At 47.6% G+C, this 19,721-nt stretch overlaps 1 protein-coding gene and 1 non-coding gene across 2 annotated transcripts; one reads left to right on the top strand and one right to left on the bottom strand.

Annotated features, from left to right (window-relative positions):
* Positions 1 to 256: 256 nt before the first annotated feature.
* On the top strand, positions 257 to 2,335 carry LOC119403347 (putative nuclease HARBI1). The gene is made up of 3 exons (XM_037670289.1): positions 257 to 826; positions 1,529 to 1,740; positions 1,996 to 2,335. Exons 1-3 carry the CDS (start codon positions 257 to 259, stop codon positions 2,288 to 2,290), a joined length of 1,077 nt encoding a protein of 358 aa, XP_037526217.1. The 3' UTR covers positions 2,291 to 2,335.
* A 2,576-nt stretch (positions 2,336 to 4,911) lies between these two features.
* Positions 4,912 to 6,988, bottom strand: LOC119402155 (uncharacterized). Its single transcript, XR_007417159.1, has 3 exons — positions 6,540 to 6,988; positions 5,853 to 6,043; positions 4,912 to 5,175 (listed from the first exon to the last, which is right to left on the bottom strand). It is a non-coding gene; the product is annotated as an uncharacterized LOC119402155 (transcript).
* Positions 6,989 to 19,721: the final 12,733 nt, after the last annotated feature.

The following is a 19,721-nucleotide window of genomic DNA, read 5'->3' as shown; positions in this document are numbered from 1 at the left end:
TCTATGGGAGCTGCTACGCATGGCGCTTTGGCCAGCACGGGAATGGTGGGTAGTACATGCCTCTGCCTAACCCCCGTATTCACAAACGCTCCTCGACTCGACCCTTCACTCGAAACTCTCCTTGAGGGCCGTTTTGCGATTCACAAATCGCCCTTCACTCGAAACGCACCTCGACTTGAGGAAATCTCGAGTGTTTCACTTGAGATTCTCAAGGTAGCGCGGAAGCTACCTTGAATCGCTCCTTGAGTCAAGTATCATGGCGGACTACGCTTCGTTTGTCCAATATGTGCTCCGCGTTGATGAACTGTTCAGCGACGTAGAGGACTGCGTGGGCATACCGCGGCCACTCTTGAGGGACAGGTCGAACCCCATGGAAGATTTCACGGACAGCGAATTCCTCGCGCGCTTCCGTTTCACGAAGAGCAGCGTGAAAAAGCTGCTCGAGTGCTTGCCCCTTGAGGAGAGCTGCAGCGACCGTGGCCACCCTCTTCCACCGATGATACAGCTTCTGATTGCGCTGCGCTTCTATGGAGCGGGCACATTTCAAGTTGTGGCGGGCGACCTCGTGCATGTGTCGCAGCCGACTGTGAGCCGCGTTATTGAACGTGTGTCGCGGCTGATCGCCACGCACTTGTTCCCGGACGTCGTGCAGTTCCCCAACTCTGACGACGGCTTCCGCGAAACGATGGTGGGGTTCTACCGCATCGCCAAATTTCCTGGGGTGACAGGGTGCATAGACTGCACCCACATCCGCATCAAATCGCCTGGTGGGCCGGACGGAGAAGTGTACCGCAACCGGAAGGGCTACTTCTCGATAAACGTTCAGGTAACTTGCTACTTCTTCTCTTTTAATGTTACTAGTTTTGCGGTAATTTTTAAAGAATAATAATTTAACATTCACATTACATAATCTCATTATAAATGCTTTTTGCAATTTAAATAAACAATGCCATAAACGGCACATTGACAAAAAGAATCAGCCATGGTAATTATCAATTAACTCAATTAGGGCCCCTTTGAAGCTCTTCTGAACGGTGGAGCGTCCTTTTGACTGCGCGGCGCTGCGCCCGTGTAAAAATGTATCCACGCGACGGAGCGAATCGCGCTTCGAGCCTGATCAGGATTACGTACAACGTCACCTGTTCCACGCGGTCCTCCTTAAGTCCGCGCGGAGCGATTCGCGAAACGACGGAGGCCCAAATCACAGTTGGGATGCTCAACGGGAAATACCAAAATCCTCCTCTGTAGCGTGAATTCACGCCTCTCTTGTGAATGCTAGTTGCAGAGCGATCCGAATCACGTCACATGTCAAGCGACTCGTCCGCGATCACGCCCGTCGCGTGATTACAGCTTTAAAAGAGGCACACGAATGGAATAGTCTTGCAACGTATTTGAAATTATTTGGCTGTAACCAGAAATAACAGTGAATGCTAGTACACTGAAAGAAGATAACGCATGCATGATGTACGTAGTTTACTTTTGTTCCAGCAGACAAACAGCACAACATGCAATTTTTTTTTTTCAATAGGTGATTGCAGGGCCGAAGCTGCAGTTTTTCGACGTCGTCGCCAGCTGGCCTGGATCTGTGCACGACAGTCGTATATTCGACAACAGTCGTGCACGCGTTCTCTATGAGACGAAGCGAGTGCCGGGTCTCCTGCTTGGCGATGCTGGCTACCCGTGCCTCTCATTTCTCATGACCCCGACGGCTGACGCGCCACCGGACAGCCCCGAGAGCCGGTTAGTAGTAAACATTTAGGTTTGGTTTACTTTATGAAACTAGCGGAATTATTTCCAAGGTATTGTGCTTAAGGCCTTAATTAGAATAAGCATGGTGCATGTACACCTTTTTGTATTTTGTGCACTGATTATATCCCATATTACAATAGAATATGAACGCTGGCCGCAATACTTTGTGTCCTTATGATCCCAAAGTGTAATGTTCGCCCTCGAGTATTGAGTGTAAGTTCAAAGAGCAACATATTTTTTACGTAGGTATCAAGCAGCTCACATCCGCACCCGAAACACCATCGAGAGGGCCTTTGGTGTGTGGAAGCGTCGCTTCCCGTGTTTGGACATGGGGTTGCAGCACCTGGCAGAACGTTCTGCTGTCATCACAACAGCCTGCGCTGCCCTGCACAACCTGGCAGTCCTCAGGCGGGACCCGGAACCACCAGCTGTCGTGATACCACAGCACTTGAGGCGGCCGCAGCCTGATGTGGCAAACCAAACGGACACGTTGCTCGGTTCGCGATGCCGAACGCGGCTGATCGCTCGCGCATTTAACTAAGGAATTAATTTAATGTCACTCTGTTCTACTGAGATGACAAACAACTTCAGCCATATATGAGCACGTTCTAGGGGGTGTTGTGAAGTTCGTGGCTTCGTCATCTTTCGCTCAGAAATGAAACAGACACCTAAAATCGTATGAAAACTTGACACTTTGTCAATAATTGCGCAAGTAAGATATGCGGGGTTTAACGTTCCAAAACCACAATATGATTATGAGGGACGCCATAGTGGAGGGCTCCGGATATTTTGACTACCTGTAGTTTAACGTGCACCTAAGTCTAAGTACACAGGCCTCAGTATTGTCGCCTCCGTCGAAAATGCAGCCGCCGCGGCCGGGATTCGATCCCGCGACCTTCCGGTCAGTAGCCGAGCGCCATAACCAAAAGTTTTCAAAGATCAGTCATGCTGAAATGTCAGAAACATTGAGGGAGATGTCCTTACGGCTCATTCAAAAGCGGGCTCCCTCGTTTTAAGACATGGCATTTTGCCATTGAACGTGAATCGCACAGAGGCCTCCCAACAATCTCGAAAAATCCGGTAACAAGCTATGCTGTCTACAAGCAGATTCTTAAAAATAGGTGAATACCTGGCAAAAATACAGCCCAGTTCCTGGGAATCTTCTGGGAGCATGTCAGAAGTGGGTGCAGAAATTTTGGAACAGTCGGCAATGAATACTCACAGATGTCACGAGTTGTGCCTGCCAAACTGAGGCCTTGTGTTCCAAAGTGGCCCTGCATCGCTCATATTCACGTGACCTGGTCCTTTACAACTACCGTATGTTTGAAGATGTCATAATGATGTCTTGAAGAGGCATCATTATGACGACGTTATCATCAGACATGCTGCTGAGAGCTGTTTTGACGTCTTATAGCAAGGCTTTTTTTAGGTAACCATAAGAGGTGAAACAACAATGTAGAACGGACATCTGCTTGAGAAGGAATCACTTTGAATAACTGTGCGCTTTCAAAGGTGTCACTGTACACTGTCTGTGCAAAACCAGGAACTTGTCAGCACTCTCTCGTGTAACAAGGTGGAATTCCATTGAATGTTAATCAAGATTTCTGCTTTGACATGTGTAACACATCCTTAATGTACATACTTTGGTCCTGTTTTAGCTTTCCTTTCCATGCTTGCCAATTCGCAGCATATTTTTTTCCTTCACGAGAGCTGTGCCGTACGTCTTGCACATAAAAACAATGTGTGTGAGAGACAACGAATCATTTATTTTTCTGCGTGCTGCTGCTGCTTCTGGCACTCCATTTCAAAGCGCGACTTTTGCTGCTCCAGCTGCTGCTCCAGGAGCCGCACCTGAATTTTATGGAGCTCCTGCTCCTGCTTCATTCGCATGCTGTGCAGCTGTCGTTGCTGGGACAGCTGCTGCCTACGCAGACGCAGCTCCACGGCATGCAGCTCCGCTTTGCGTCGCTCATCATTTTTTATCGCCTCCATTCGGGCAGCAACTTCTGGGGCGAGCACCCGCTCTACCGCTGCTGTGCGGCTTCGTGCCGATCTCGATGGCAGGTGTGCATCTGCGCCAGACAAAGCGTTCCCGCTTCCCTGTGGAGCAGCTGTCGGCGCTGTTCGTGGCACGTTGCTCCCTTCAGCAGGTACAGTGCTACTTGCAGGGGGATCTGTCATGGATGGTGGCGATGCATGCAATACTGCGGAGGCAGCACCTTCCGTTGCTGGCAGGATTGGCTCGAATGACATGTCTGCACACATAATAAAAAACAATTGCATAAGGGTTGAGAAAGTTCACACACGTAAGCGGTGTCGGTATCGCTGTTAGAAGTTGGTACGAGTATAAATGCACAGACATGCACGAATCGTATTCAGACAGCTACTACAAATCAGCTACACACGTAAATGGAAGGCACTTTTGGCTCCATTATGGAACTCTGGCCAAGAAGTAAAATAGAAGTGTAGCAGGGGGCCAGTGATACTTGCAGATATAAACTTGAATACTGCATTCATTCTAACCTCAGCATTGCCACGGCCGCAGCTACTAACGCTTTACTGCAGCGTACCTGAGAAGCATTTCATTTGGAATAACTGTACATTCAGCATCTTTCTCTGAGGTCTATGAAATATGTTAATAACACATATCTAATGTCAAAAGGTGGCCTGATTTTACACATAACTTCTTGGATAAAAGTACATCGTACTGCATGGCTGCCGGAGTCATAAGAAATTTACTTTTACTTTACTAGCTACATGAACATAAGCAGTAACAAACTACTTCGATTAAGTGGAGAAACAACTTATCTGCAATACGCCTGCTACATGTTAGTCACACAATCCAACTTGAGAGACCACATGTCGCCAGCACTACTGGAGCAGCGTGCAGCTGGGCTTTATGACTGAAGGCGCCTGCACTGTAGATGTCGGCAAGCCCATAGCTCCTGGTTGAGCCGAGACTTCAACAGCTGGCCATGGTGCGATATTGGTAGTGTCTGCATACACAAAAGAAACAGAACTGGTGCCCTACCGGCATGCTATGTAATCAGAAAGGCCTTTTAACATTGTAGCTTTTCGGTACAGGCACACTTGTGTGTTTCCATGCTTCTACGTGAACACACAACATTGGAAATTACTCTGTTCATAGTGTAATTATGAAAACGAATAACAGGTGCTAGTTGCATGCAACATTGACACCACACAAACACCTTGATAATAAAACAGATGGGGACAGCTCCTCAACGTACATGGAAGCATGCAAGAGAAACAAATTGCGAAAAAGAGACTGTCCTTCATGAACCAGTGCTTCAATGGCAGCACAATGTTGAGTTGACTGGCGAGTTTTATCTCTCGCAGTTGACATGTACTGGCTTTTTGGCAAGTCAGCCTTTTGCTGCCCGGGGCGTGGTGCTGGGCAAAGGGCATCTGCACACAAAGAACAAAGTTGAATTACACGTCCAAAGGTGTGCTGGCCAGCAAACTAGCCATGATGTGAAACATGTCGTGCAAGTACATGCTAAACCACACAGAAGTACATTAGAACGGTTTGGGGTGATATCAGACTGTTTACACAGCATTACTTTCTGTCAACAGCCCGGTATGCTCTCTATGGGAAGTAATTAGCATTATTATTTTGTATAATTTTTTGTAAGCATATCTACTACTGCATAATTGTGTGCATGTATAATGAGTGCACACAGTGTTGAACCCACTCCTGGAAAAAGTTCCTGACGGGATTGAGAGTATTACTAAATATAAAAAAATAATTACGGACACGTAAATTCTAGTAAAACAGACATGCTAATCATTTCGACAGTTGCATTAGTCACGGAAAGATCGAAAGGTGGGCTAGTTGGTCATTCATTTTTCGTTCAGCGCAGTGGGAGCGCAGGGACAGACAACAAACAAAACAAGAACCACACCGCACTCTTCCTTTATCTGTTGTATGTTCCTGCGTTCCTGATTTGCTGAACGAAAAAAAAATTAGTCACGGAACTGAATATCAGTGAAATATAACACATCACGTTCAGTATACATGCATGCTGGCATAGCACAACACAACAGCTGCGACATGCTGCCGAGTTTGCCAATTCTTCCTTCACCGAGCAGCTCTTCCATGGTGTCTTCACTGCCAGTCACCATGCTCTCAAAGATGCGTGCCGGCGGTAGAGACAGCACCGGCTGGCCGATGTGTGCTCCATCGCTGTCATAGGGGTTGGGGAGCCGTGTCGCCATATGCGAGGCTGCCGCCCCTACGACGGGCTCATTGGCCGGCAGGTCGATGGACCACCCCCTGAGGTGTGAAAATAAGGTTACGTGGGTTCATCAGTACTACAAGTGACAGCACAAACAAAACATTTAAACAAGGCGACGCAAATAAAAATACCTCACTTTCACAATAGGGGAAGCATTAGTTCATAATAATAATAATAATAATAATAATAATAATAATAATAATAATAATAATAATAATAATAATAATAATAATAATTTCTACCATCTTTAACGTGCAACGATGCACAATTAGTTACGTTGACATAAAGTACTCAGAATATTTATTCTTTAACTGACATTATCGGTGTAAGTTTCAATGTTTCATTCAGCAATATTAAGACAATAATATAATAAGTAGGGACGACAGCGCATTTTGTGCTGGCGAAGGATTGCGTGCGTCAGCGGTGCCAGGGTATCACAAAATCTGTTCTTACAAATTTCGATTAACCGCACAAATAAAAGCCGAACCTCGGCACTTCTTACCAGTAGTAAGCAAACGTAAAGCAAACACTTACCTGTTGCGTACAAGTTCCGCCTTTGTTCCGACTGCATTTTTTTCCACTTTGTCTTTTCATTGTCCCACAGCTTCCGCAACTTCGAAACCGTCACGCGACGAATGCCTGGTTGGCTGTTGTACTCTTCGGTAATTTTTTCCCAGCCGATGTCCTTGGCGCGCTTCGACACGTTGTCCGTTCTTTTGTTTTCGATGACGGACCTGTGCCGCATCACCAAGTTGCGAAGCAGCTCGCGTTCTTCGGCCGTATACACAAACCTTGGTGCGGTAGTCTTACCACCGTCACGCATGACGTCGTGGTCGTTGCTCGCGCTCATTGCACTGTCACAGACACTACGGCACGACAAAGTGCCCGATAGCACCAAAACAAAAGCTACGCAATCACAACACGGGGATAACGGGGAGGAAAGAGCGCAGTAACAATCGCACAACCACCGGGCATGTGACGGCATGTGATCTCAGCGGATTCGGCTCTGGCGTGGCTTGGCTAAAGTAGCGTCGCTTGCTGTCGAAACTAGCTAAAAACGTTTCGAATACCGCTTGTAAGTTTCAACCATTCATGCATTTAATTATTTGATCGTTTTTAAGCCCTCCGCAAGCGTTTTAACCGACTTTTCTTGCATTCATTGTAATAATTTATTGTACACCCTCGCTACCAGGTGCGTTTTGCGTAACTCAAGTGAAGGACGGTTTCTCGAGGAGCCCCTTGGCGGAGGACTGCTCGAGGAGCGTTCTTGAAACCCAGCTGCTCCTTGAGTGGAGGAGAGCGCTTCGCCTTGACTTGGTGAAGTCGAGGCGAAGCCTTGAGTGAAGGTGCGTTTGTGAATACTAAGCTTCGTTCTTTCGGCTCTATGTGGCTTTTTGACTTTTAAATGTGGTAATTATAAAAAAAAAAATCCCCGACGATTATGATACTCCGTGATGCGAATTCTGAGCGAAGCTTAGAGTTGGGGTAATGCCAACTGTGTTTGAAGTTTTGTCTATCCGCAGTTGTAGCAACGTAACACTCGTTACATATTGCCAAAGAAACTGCCAGCGCTCGAGTGCTGCGCGCACCGCTCTGAGCATTACAGGCGTCGCGAACCAAGCGAAGCGCCGACAGCCCCGTCACAGCAAGCGAAGCCAGCCGCAGTGCACGTGCCAGCCCTGCATACGCACGAGCTCCGACCGAGGGGCCAGCGCGCGTGACGGAGGAAGAAAGCGAGGTTCAGTGGCTCGTGACTCGTGATATCGACAGACTCCGCGTTTGCTCTCTTTCGACCTCGTTCGCTCTATCGGTTACGCCGACGCATGCAACGCCGTTGAACGCAGGAACGGGTGCCGGAGAGCTGCGCTTAAAAGATTCAGCAGTCCCACTTCACCACCTGGACCCTTTTTAGGGTCGCCAATTCTAATCAGCTCCCGAGGTTCATAACCATTCTTTTATCGGAATCGACAGCCAAAACAGAAAAATAAACCACAAAAATATGCAAGCCCAAACACATTGCCCCGGCGAGTGTAGATATCACTGTCTCCAGGCTAGGCCTTACTCTATCCGGCGGAAAAAGCTATCTAGTGCCTCAGCCAAACTTCAGATAAAGTGACAAAAAGCGTCGCTAGAATAAAGGAACTACGAACCCGAAGACGCGCGCCTGTTGTGTCGTTACCCTGTTAACGTAGCGCTTGTTCCTTCGCTAAATTGCGCAGTATACTGAGCCGACAACCGAGGCAGTGCAGATGGCTGGCTGATATAGAGCGACTCGTTGCACGATCATTACTGCGTGGATGTTGGAATTATGCACTGGGTAAGGTCTGCGTGGTCGCACCCCCTTCTGCGGAAAGTCATGTATTTTCAGGGGCAGCTTACCGCTCTCCCATAGTAGAGTAGGTAGTACCATAGAGTTTCCTACAGTACTTACTAGAGGGAACTCTGGCGCCAGTGTCTATGGGAGCTGCAACGCATGACGCTTCAGCCAGCATGGGAATGATGGGTAGTACACAAATTTGTCTAAACTTCGTACTTTCGGCTCCGTTTGGCTCCGCGTCGGCTGCATCCGCTTTGTCGAAAAACAAAGTTCAGCAAAAGTCAGCAGTTTCACTTCGCCACTTTAACTTCTTTAGGCTCAGCAATTCAAATCTGGTCACGAAGTTCACAACGGTCTATTCTTTTATCCGAAACGAACGCCAAAACACAGCAATAAACAAAACCACAAGTACGTTTGAAGCCGCAAGCACGAAGACTAGGCAAATTTGTGTACTACCCATCATTCCCATGGTAGCTGAACGATCGCAGCGCCAGAGTCCCCTCTAGTTAATTTTAGGAAACTCTATGGGTAGTACCACGGCCGCTCAATAAAAAAAGAAAAGGTGTGGCCTGTTGCGTCGCCCTCAAGCACGCGGGCACAAGAGTTAACGCTGTGTTGAAAGTTGGTGCAAGTAGATGTACAGCCCGACGCGCCTTTAGAAAAAAAAAAAATTCAACCAGCTCCGCTTCTCGCACACCGATGAAACAGCGAGGTTGGTGGCGTTCCCTTGGTCAGGCTAATGCATTTCTGTTTTGCAAGTCTTTCAGATATGTTGTATCACTACCCTTTATTAAACACTCTTCGTTAAGCTTTGAGGTGGTGGTATAGTTTTATTGTATCTGGACCATACCACTCTTATACACAGGTTTCCAAAAAAGCCTTAACTTAAGATGCTCCGATATGTCCTATCACTGCTCTTTATAGAACACGCTTTGCTAAGCTTAGATGTCGTAGTATATCCACCACATTTTATAACCATGAAGTGTCACGCGACAGTGGTGTGACTGTGGCAACGCGCACGCCAATTGTTGGGCTAACTGTTGCCTTCTTCCGCTGTAGTAGAAGTTGCGTGTAGGAGGGACTCACCCTATTCCTGCGGCACATGCGCGTTTATGATGATGATAGTTTTCTGATAGGCCGCACAGGCTTCTGTGTCACATACCCGTTTGTTGAGTTAACATTTTGCCTTCATTTTTAGCGGACCAGAGGTGAGTAGTGGGACTTACCCAATGTCTGTGGCGCATACCTGTTTATGATGCCCACAAGCGTTACCGCGGATCCCGAACATGAAAGGCTCGACGAAGAACAGGTTCCCTGTTAAAAGAGACAAAAGTCAGCAGTTGTTTCATGTACGAATACAACCGATGAGCGAAGCTCCTTAGAAATGGAACACAAACGACTACGTTTTGAAACTGTTTTTTGCGCAACGCGCGCTGAACGCCGCGCGCGCTCATTGTCTTTTTACGCCGGCACCAGGTGGGGAGAGTGTCTACTATACTACTTTCAACAAAGCGCCCGCAGACCGCTTGAATGGTGGTTGTCCTTTCAGAATCCACGATAAAGGTGGTGAAAGTGAAGACGACCATTATAAGCAGTTATGCACAGAGCTTATTTATTTTAACTTCGCACCAAATCGCTCAAGGCCTAATCATCTCCTCTTAAATCACCGGCCACTGCAACCCAAAGCGATGCTTAAAGGGCCCCTAAACCACCCAGAGGTCGAAATTTAGTTGTGGCGTTCCAGTTGTGCACGAGTCTACAGCGAATGCTGGCGGAGTTGCACACGTTTCTCGTTTCGCTCTTTCCTTCGCTACGCTGCATTCTTCAGCTCCTCTATCCACCTCTCCGAGTGCCCTTCCTCAGCGTCCGAGGTGGAAACGCAAGAAGCGCGCGCATATGCTAGCATAAAACAGGCTCTTGCTCGCCCGCTGACAGCGTCTCTTGCTCGCGACGTCACCTAATCATACAGGTGACGTCATGACGGCTGTTGTCGATAGAGGAAAGGCAAGGAGAGAAGCAGGCAAGCGTCTGCTGGTAGTTTACGGGTCCTTTAAGAGAAGGGAGCTTCAACGGCGACGGCGGGGTGCGGGCCTAAGGAGCTTCGCTCCTAAAGAACGAGGGTACCGGCGCGCGCGAGGCGCTGTGACCCGTGATACATGAGCATGCCGAGGCGCCGCTCCGTTTAATGGTATCTTTTAACGACAAGAAAAGATTGCAACATCGGGTACTACAAATATCCGTGTGACACTGAATGTCGTTAAAAGTGCTTATGATGAAACAAGATATCTTTGTTTCCGAAGAAAATAGTGCATCCAGAGGAGTGTTGATGACATGAACCTTACTAATGTTTGCTATGTCTTCAAGGCTCCTTAAGGAGGAGGAAGGAAATGAAGGAAAGGCAGGGAGGTTAACCAGACGCGCGTCCGGTTTGCTACCCTACGCTGGGGGGAAGGGATGAAGGGATTAAAAGAAAGAAAGAAGAGGGAAGAAGGCACTGTCAGGGTACATATGCACCTGTCCATTGAATGCCTACAAGCGGTCGTTTAAGCCGGTCGATTTTAAAAACAGCAGTAATGCTCGCGTCGCTTTGCTGGCCTGCGATGCGTAGGGCCACGATCCGAGGATCTTCTCTTCGGAAAACGGTCTGTCGTCTAACTTGTTCAGCGCATCGCGCAGAACGTTTCGTTCGTTCACAAAACGTCCACAGAAACACAGTAGATGTTCTATCGTTTCGTTACTATTGCACGACTCACATTTTGAGGTGTCTGCCATTCCTATGCGAAAAGAGTACGCCTTCGTGAAAGCTTCTCCTAACCACAGGCGGCACAGTAAAGTTGCATCACGGCGGGGGAGGTGCGATGGAACTTGGAGGTTCCTCGATGGGTCTAGTTCATGCAGGCGACGGTTGCAGACGCTGGGGTCACTCAACCAAGTTTGCGTCAAGGCTCCTTAAGAAAAAGCGCTACGCTAGGGCACTCCTGTTTTCTTTAAACAACCTCGGTGCGACCTAGTGCCACCTAGAGTTACTGTATATGCTACCTTCGCGTGTCGCCGATTAACATTAACATAGCGTGTCGCCGATTAACATGTCTGGCGTGTCGAAGACCGGCGATAAACATTGACTATCGATAACACGTGTTAATTCAATTCGCTGCAGCGGCGGCGTCAAAAAGAATTACAGCATATCCACGGGTGAATGATGAAGAGATTGGGCGAAGCTCCTGAAGCAGTCATAGTCTCGGAATTCGCTTCTCGTTGAGCCCGTTTCGCAGCGGCGTCCTTGGCGCGCACCGTCACGGGATCCGCCTGGCTGCCGCCAAGCGAGCGCTCGCCGCTGCACATCGTCCATGCTCCGCCAACGATCCGACACGTACGGCGACGATCCAGGAGAGGCGCTCGCTCCCCGCGCATCCCCGCGCAGCCCGCGCAGCAGCCAATCGGAGAGCAGCGGCACTTCCAGCGCCATCTAGTGTCGATTAACACAAGCGCCATATTGCACACAATTCTATTGGACCAACGCCATCTAGGAAATGAGACGAGAAAAGGTGATGACAACAGCGCCATGTAGAATATCGTCCCTGAACTGCAGTTTGTATGTACTTCTATGAGACAGCGCCATCTATTGCATCATACGGGAGATCCGTTTACGCCGGACAACGGAGACGTGACAAGGTTAGACTAAGAGGAGCTACGCCCCTAAAAACAAAAACAAAAATTGACCCGAGCGTCAGCTTCTCCGCAATGCATGGTTGCTAGCGGCGTTTGGAAAACGGATGCGCAACTCTACTACGTAAAGGTAGCATATACAGTAACTCTAGTGCGACCCATCTTGTGGCGCCACAGCCGCAATATGCTCAACTACGTGGCTCCCGCCGCTCTCGGGGCACGCAACAAGCCGCAGCTTTTTTTCTTTTTTTTTTTTTTAATCGAGCGGCGTGATACTGCTCTCCCATATTACAGTCAGCGGCCGTGGCAGATTACATGTTGTACTCTAGATCATTAACCTTTACATCTAAACTCAACGATAGGTTAGCTGCACCTTGTATAACGAAGCTGTCAACCGGGGTAGCTTATGGCAGCCTATAGTGCATATAGTGCTCTGAAGAATTCAGAGTTTGTTCTAAACACACATATGTCATTTTAGGGACGGCTCACTGCCCTCCCGTACCGAGCACGTGGTGCTCCGAATTGCCTTAATTTTTCGTTAGCATAACAACAAAAGCATCAACTACAACAACTACACGAGGATGAGGAATTCAAGGGACGACTGAGAAAGAATAACGACAACGACTTGACAACGACTTCACAAAGCGTTTCCTGCAACGGTGCAGGATAAGCGAAGTTTGGCATGCGCACGATGGGCCTCTTTCTTTGGCATGGGCACGTCTGGCCTTTCTTTCTTTCTTTCTTTCTTTCTTTCTTTCTTTCTTTCTTTCTTTCTTTCTTTCTTTCTTTCTTTCTTTCTTTCTTTCTTTCTTTCTTTCTTTCTTTCTTTCTTTCTTTCTTTCTTTCTTTCTTTCTCATTGCTCAATGCTCCCTCCTAAGGTGATCGTTCGGTTTTATTGCGATAGCAATTATATGGACAGTCTCGGCTAGATTTTGCCGTCGCCGTCGCCGTTGACGCCGTCATGAACCGTATGTGCATAAGTATATATATATATATATATATATATATATATATATATATATATATATATATATATATATATATATATATATATATATATATATATATATATATATATATATATATCAAAGTCCCAAAGAAAAATAATTCAGAAAAATGCTTCCGAAGCACGGAATCGAACCAGCGACCTCCTTTACCACTGGCAGGACTCAGAGACGGCAGGCGCTTATAAGCGTTTCTTCATTACCAGCGAGATGGCGCTAGGAGCGCGACGGGTGCATTTAAAAGTCGTCAGCTCGCTCGCTCGCTTCTTATATTTGCGCAGAGAAAACCTTGCCCTTCCGCCGTCTGCTCGCGCGGTTTTCCCTTGGTGAGCGGAAGACGAATGTTTCGAGCTTTCACCGTGATGTCCGCGCTCGTGTTACGGAGCGTACGAGAGTCACTCGAGCTCAAGGGACGCCGCTAAACGAACAAACAGAAGATGAGTGCGAACTATCAAGTGTCACAGCTCGACACTTGAAACACGCTAGTTTCCTTCGCTGCTTCGGTCGCCTTTGCAACAGGAGCGCAGTTCAAACTGAGAGCATCCATTGGCCAAGCTTACTTCGTATAGCATTAGTATTTTGCTATCGCATTCATTGCTTCGCCCTTGCGGTGAAACTGTGACTTTTTATCATAGGTATAGGCACCGTACAGTCGAGTTTTCCAGTGCGACTGCAGCGCCAGAACGCAAAACCTAGCGGACAAAAAACGCAATAATGAGACGGGGTTGCTCAAAATGGAACGCCATGTGCGCGTCTCCCTCTCTGAATGAGTGGGCGGACTGCGGCCGGGATACACGGGGGACGCGTTCGCGCGTCTGTTTTCTGCGTGCCCCTAACGGCCAATGCCAGCGAACTTGGGACCGGCCAGTGCGAGCAACGCAGCTCCCTCTGGTCAGTGTACGGTCCTATACCCGCGGACAACTGTTCTTGGCAATGAAGCGAAGGCTACAGAGCCACAATGCACGTATCCTACCGCCAATGAATGTAGCTCCACAATTGCGTCCGTATCTTCTGCGTAAGATAGATAAAATACTCCTTCATTTTCTAAATGTAGCTTTTTGAGACGGAACGCAGCGCACACAAGCAAGATATTCGCATTTCTTTTACTTCATACGTTGTTACTTTGCGTTTTTGCGTGCGTAAAAAAGTAGCGCCTTTTACCCGTACATTAGACGCTAAGCAGCGTTTGCGTCGAAATGCAACGCTAGCCATCACTTTCCACGGCGTTACGAGACGCGCACCAAACCGGACTACATCGCGTAGCAGTACATGTGCAGACGCTCCGCCCCGTAGCTTTCCCTTCATTGCCAAGAAAAGTTGTCCGCAAGTATAGCGACCGGCCAACGAACGCTCTTTTCGGGCCGAATAGTCATGGCGTCTTTCATGTTCTTCCCAGCATTCGTCAGCCTCTTTGACGCCCCAGCGAAAGGACCATCACGCGATCACGAAAACGCGTTTTAGGAATTCAATTTTCTCGAAGTAGGAATTTTCCTGAAATGTGCGCGTCCTAATTTCGACCTTACGCGCTGTCCAGAAGATCGCTTTTAGTCCGCCAGCACGAATTATTTCAGTGAAGCGCCCATGCTAAGTGTGCCGCCTGCCAATTGTTTTTTGCATAGTCGGTAGGACGCATTCGTATGCTTCAGTTCACTTCACATTGGGCAAGTATGAGCGCGTGGTCTAGTGGTCAAGGTACTTGCTTTCGGGCGGGGGTACCCGGGTTCAAAAACCGGTCCCGGAAAGAATATTAAAGACGATAGACCTTCTTTGGGAACCTAAACGCACAAATTTTGGTCTGTCTGTCTTTCTGTTTGTCTGTCTGTCACCCGATTCAGCCAGCCAGCCAAAGTCTAACCACTTTCTGAACGCCAAGCCATCTTGAATTGGTATGGCCGTTCATACTTGTGATCACTGTCGATCAAAAAGCAAATATTACGCATATCTGAGGCGCAACATCAATACATAAGTATTAGGTGGTGTGTTCCTTCACTAGAAAATACATAGATGAGTAATTATAAAGACCCTAATGTTTCTTAGGCTGCGCTGAAAATGCGATGCTATGAGCCAGATGCAGCAGTTCAACATAGACGAGGAGGACTGATGTAGTACGGGCGGCACAAGACTATCGTCTTTCGGCGACATTTGCAGCGAAGCACGCAGATACGCGGCCAATTTTTATTCAGTTTTCTTTATTATTTCTTTGGTGCGCGCGGGTCAGCTGTGGGTGAGGAGGCTTTTTCGGAACACCGCCAGCTACACAGGTCAATCAATACAAGCTTCGCGTGAAAAGAAAATTGCTCACAGTTAATCACAAGTTTGCCAACACAGCGAGTACGGGTGCCACTCTAAGACCCGTAAGTCGTGCATTAGTGTCGCTTTACTTTTTGTGCAAGAAACGTAGAAGTTCAAAGCGGATATATGAAGACGCTTATGGGATTCGACTGCGCTTTGTGTGTGCAGTAGCGCTCCTGTTTACGCCTTCTCTTCTTCGCGCAGTCAAAAAAAAAAAATTTGCTGAGTCTTGAATCCACCCTCGGTATTTCGTCAGTCACTAACGAGGTCCCTGTGAGATTGGGCCTAACAAGCCATCGGTAGTTTTAAATAGCGGCGCCCCGTGACTCAGAACGCGAATGAGCAGGCTCTCTTTATGCAAATGGCTTAATTGTCGAAGACACCAGCAAAAAATTGCATGCATATGGCAATTACTATACTCCGACTGTGATTACACAGAACGCTTATTTTAGTATGCCTTAAGCCTCAACGACATATTCTCCTCTCCCGCTGAAGCAAAGATCAGTTTAAACGGAGTCGAAAAAATTTCCACATGAATAAAGAAAAATTACAGACAATCAAGAGCCAATATTGACCCATATTTTGAACGAGATCTCTAATTGAGTTTCTCGATAGAAGGCTCTTCAATTACCTCTAGACGCCTCTCTTTTTTTCTGATAAGACAAAAGGATGCATAAAAGGAAGCATATAAAGCACACAAACATAAATGTCAAAACGCCATGGAGAAATATGAGCAGCGAAAATGCCGTGGCGTTCGCTGTGAATGGGATAGAGGGGAGTTTCGCTTTTTTGTTTTTACTTTTTCTTCGTGGCTTCCGGAACGACATAAAAAAAACACGCCATATCCACGAAGTGAATGATGTTAGAGGAGCTTGCTCGGAGATGATCGGGTGACCCGTGAACCCTCCGTACAAATTCTTCTATCGTCATATGAAGACGTGACAACGTTGTGGTATATATATATATATATATATATATATATATATATATATATATATATATATATATATACACACACACACACACACACACACACACACACACACACACACACACACACACACAATATCTCTTTGGGTGTTCATGCTGAGTAGCGGTAGCGAAGTGCACAGATAGATAGATAGATAGATAGATAGATAGATAGATAGATAGATAGATAGATAGATAGATAGATAGATAGATAGATAGATAGATAGATAGATAGATAGATAGATAGATAGATAGATAGATAGATAGATAGGCTCCAAGTGGGTGAAGTTGGCTAAGAAATGCTTCGCATTTAAAGAAACAAACGTAACCAATAAAGTTGTTTACGGCGAAATGCAAGTTCTGATAAGCCCACCTCTCGCAGTCGCCTTTGACACAGATTCAGGCCGTGGCCTTTAGACTGGAAGTTCAGTGCTATGCAGCGAATGATGTAAAGACCTAATCACGCCAGGGATCGCAAATGACCTGGGAAACCTGGAGCGCAGACGTCGCGGAAACCATAATTGAGCGGACTATCGAAATGCTTCTGAAGGCTGACATTTCTGGCGAGGACCATGCCTTGCGGCGTTTATCACGAATTGTAATAATAATATAATAATTCTTGGGGTATTACGGCTCAAAATCACGATATGATTATTAGAGACGCCGTAGTGGAGGGCTCTTGAAATTTTGACCACCTGGGTTTCTTGAGCAGGCGTTTATCACGAAGAAGCCGATAATGCTCTAAGTACTTCGGTGCTTTTTATTAAACAGGAAGAAAGCCTGAGCACCGACAAAAAATCCCGAAGAACATAGGTGAACCTTGCTTCGTGAAAGCTCACAAGTTTAGGGAAAACATATACAGGTGGGAGTCATTGAACAGCTTCTATTAAAGTGCAACATCATCCTCTCATCAACGCCTCAGTCGAACACTTACAGGCATGCTTGCGTAGTATGTTTCGTCCGACCACTCTGACTGGGATCTTGCTTTGCCGTACGTGACATTTGCGTATAATTCTTCGCGCCACGGCACTGTCGCTTACTCTCCATTTTTTCTGTTGTTCGGCCGACAACCAACGCAGCCCCTAGAAACCATCATCCCGTTTCCCGCAGTACCGACCAGCGAATATGCTCTTGACGCTATCACCAGGGCTGCCCATGCACGTGAAACCGCCCGCACTCGCCTTTTGACTTCTCAAGGAAACCAACGGCGGTTGTACGATCGCAGGCACCGAGACGTGTACTTTTCGCCCGGTTCTTTGGTCCTGCCGTGGTCTCCCACCCGTCACGTTGAGATGGCGAAAAAACTGTTGTCTCGATACACAGGTCCGTACCGAGTCCTTCGTGCGGTTACCCCTGTAACTTATGAAATAGCTCCTGTCGCCTCGTCGCCTTCATCTTCCACACAGGCCAAAGATAACGTACATGTCGCACGCTTGAATCCCTACCACTCTCCCAGTGACGTTGACATCTGATGCGCCGAGACGGCGCTTCTACCGCCGGGGATTATCCTACATGTATATTGCCAGCCCCTTGAACCATGCGCGGGTGCGCCGTACGAAGAGAAGGAAGATCTCTCTCCGCTCGGGCTCTGAGCTGAACCGGTCAGCGCTGCAAACGCTACTGTAAATATATCGTGTAAATAGTCTACGGACTACAGTCTACCGAGTCGTCATTCACGTAAGAATATTTCTCTCTTTCTCTCCCTGTACTGGTTCTGTCGTCTTCGATCTTTTCTTTCTTTCTTCTCTTTCATTCTATCTATTTATCTTTTTCCCATTCCTCATATCTCTTTCTTTCTCTCTCTGTACTCGTTCTCTCGCCCATCAGAGTTATCGCATTCTCTTCGGTGCACGTATTTTAGGAGCGAAGTAGAAGATGAGGAACAGGACGAAGAGAGTGCGTGTCGGTTCATGATGATGATAGTTTTCGGATTCAGCAGACACATTACGCCCGGCTTAAGCAACTCCGCCGTTAATTTCATGGGTTACCTCATTGCTCGACACGGGAGACCGCGAAATCTAATTTCGTTTTCTGCGCTACGAAGTGAAGCGATCGAGCCTGCTCCACTCCATGATGTGGCTTATACAAGTGGCTGTATGATGTGGCACCTCCACCAATTTGTTAAGGCGTTTATTTGACTTGGCGACGATGCGCAATGGCGAACAGTCAAGGCAAAACACGGACTCAGCCTGAGCGGGAGGAGCCAAAGGGGACGACCCACTAGAAGGCGCTAGAGAGCGCAACCCATTACTCAGCTCCAAGGCTTTGCAACACATGTAAATCACCCGTTTCGACCGCAGTGGGTGAACTGCAGGAGAGATGGGCGCAGTGCGACAATAAGCGCCGACTTGGCACGCAAGGCGACACTCGCAAGCGCTAGTGCCTTGCAGTACCAGTTGGCGACGTGTTATGCCAGCGCCGCAGATGCAATTAGCGCCGCGTCTTTGTGGTTGCGAAAAAGTGGAGCAGCTCTTTGAAGCACGCTGGAACGTGTCTCGTGCTGCGAGGCCAGCGGAGCACTCTTAACCTAATTGCATACCCACCTCACCTAAGAAGACTGCAGCATCGGGAGGGGAATGGTTGAACCATGAATGTTACTCGGGTATTATGTTAGCAGACTCAGGAGGAAATTTATCTTTGGAGATAGATAGATAGATAGTTAACTTTATTCAGGTCCGGAAGAATCTTCACCCCGTTTTTATAGGGGCAAGACTGCGGGCCGCTCCCACGTTGGGACAGGGAGGCCAAGCCTCACCGCCGCATCGTGGGCCTTCTGGACAGCCCGGAGCTGATCAAACCAGCCGTGGGCCACCAAGGCCAAGAAGACGTCGCAGGTAAAGGGGGGTGCTGACTCAGAGCATGTTAGCTCTTTGGAGATAGAAAGAGAAAAATATAGAGACACAAAGAAGGCCGTCCAGATCCGCACTTCCTTCAGGCTTGACAGCAATAGTGAGAAGATGCCTTTCTCTTGTGCTTCCAACCTTTTCGTTTCTTGTTTAAATTTTAAGTACTTACAACGCGCTTACACAGCAGCTGCTCAAAATTTGAATCTAATCAAAGGTTGTTGCCTGTAAGAATTACTTAATTTATTTGAATGACATTACACGTCTTTTGTCATGTGCTAAAGCTCCGGACAACGGTACTGAACCGAAGGGGCAGGCTTGGCAAACGAACACGCACAGCACGCTTTATACATGCATTGCGCTATAACGCAGACACGGAGGCCGAAGCCCAAACGCTGAAGTCAGTGATCGAAAACGGGCCGGCAAGTCACTTTGAGGCGCCACGGCCATAGAACAGTGAGGAACAAAATCCTTACCAGACATACAGACGTGCACAGTGATGGCTAGCAAACGACACCAGGAGCAATCGACACTGAACGTGTTCGTGACGGCAACTGCGCTCGATTTGGAGGGGATTTTGCTTCAACATTCAGTACAAATTGTTTTATGAACTTGGCCACTAAT

The sequence above is a fragment of the Rhipicephalus sanguineus genome, chromosome 8 (genome assembly GCF_013339695.2).
Source record: "Rhipicephalus sanguineus isolate Rsan-2018 chromosome 8, BIME_Rsan_1.4, whole genome shotgun sequence".
Lineage (NCBI taxonomy): Eukaryota > Metazoa > Arthropoda > Arachnida > Ixodida > Ixodidae > Rhipicephalus > Rhipicephalus sanguineus.
Note: the sequence above shows the minus strand (reverse complement) of the source record. Positions and strands in the feature narration are given on the sequence as shown.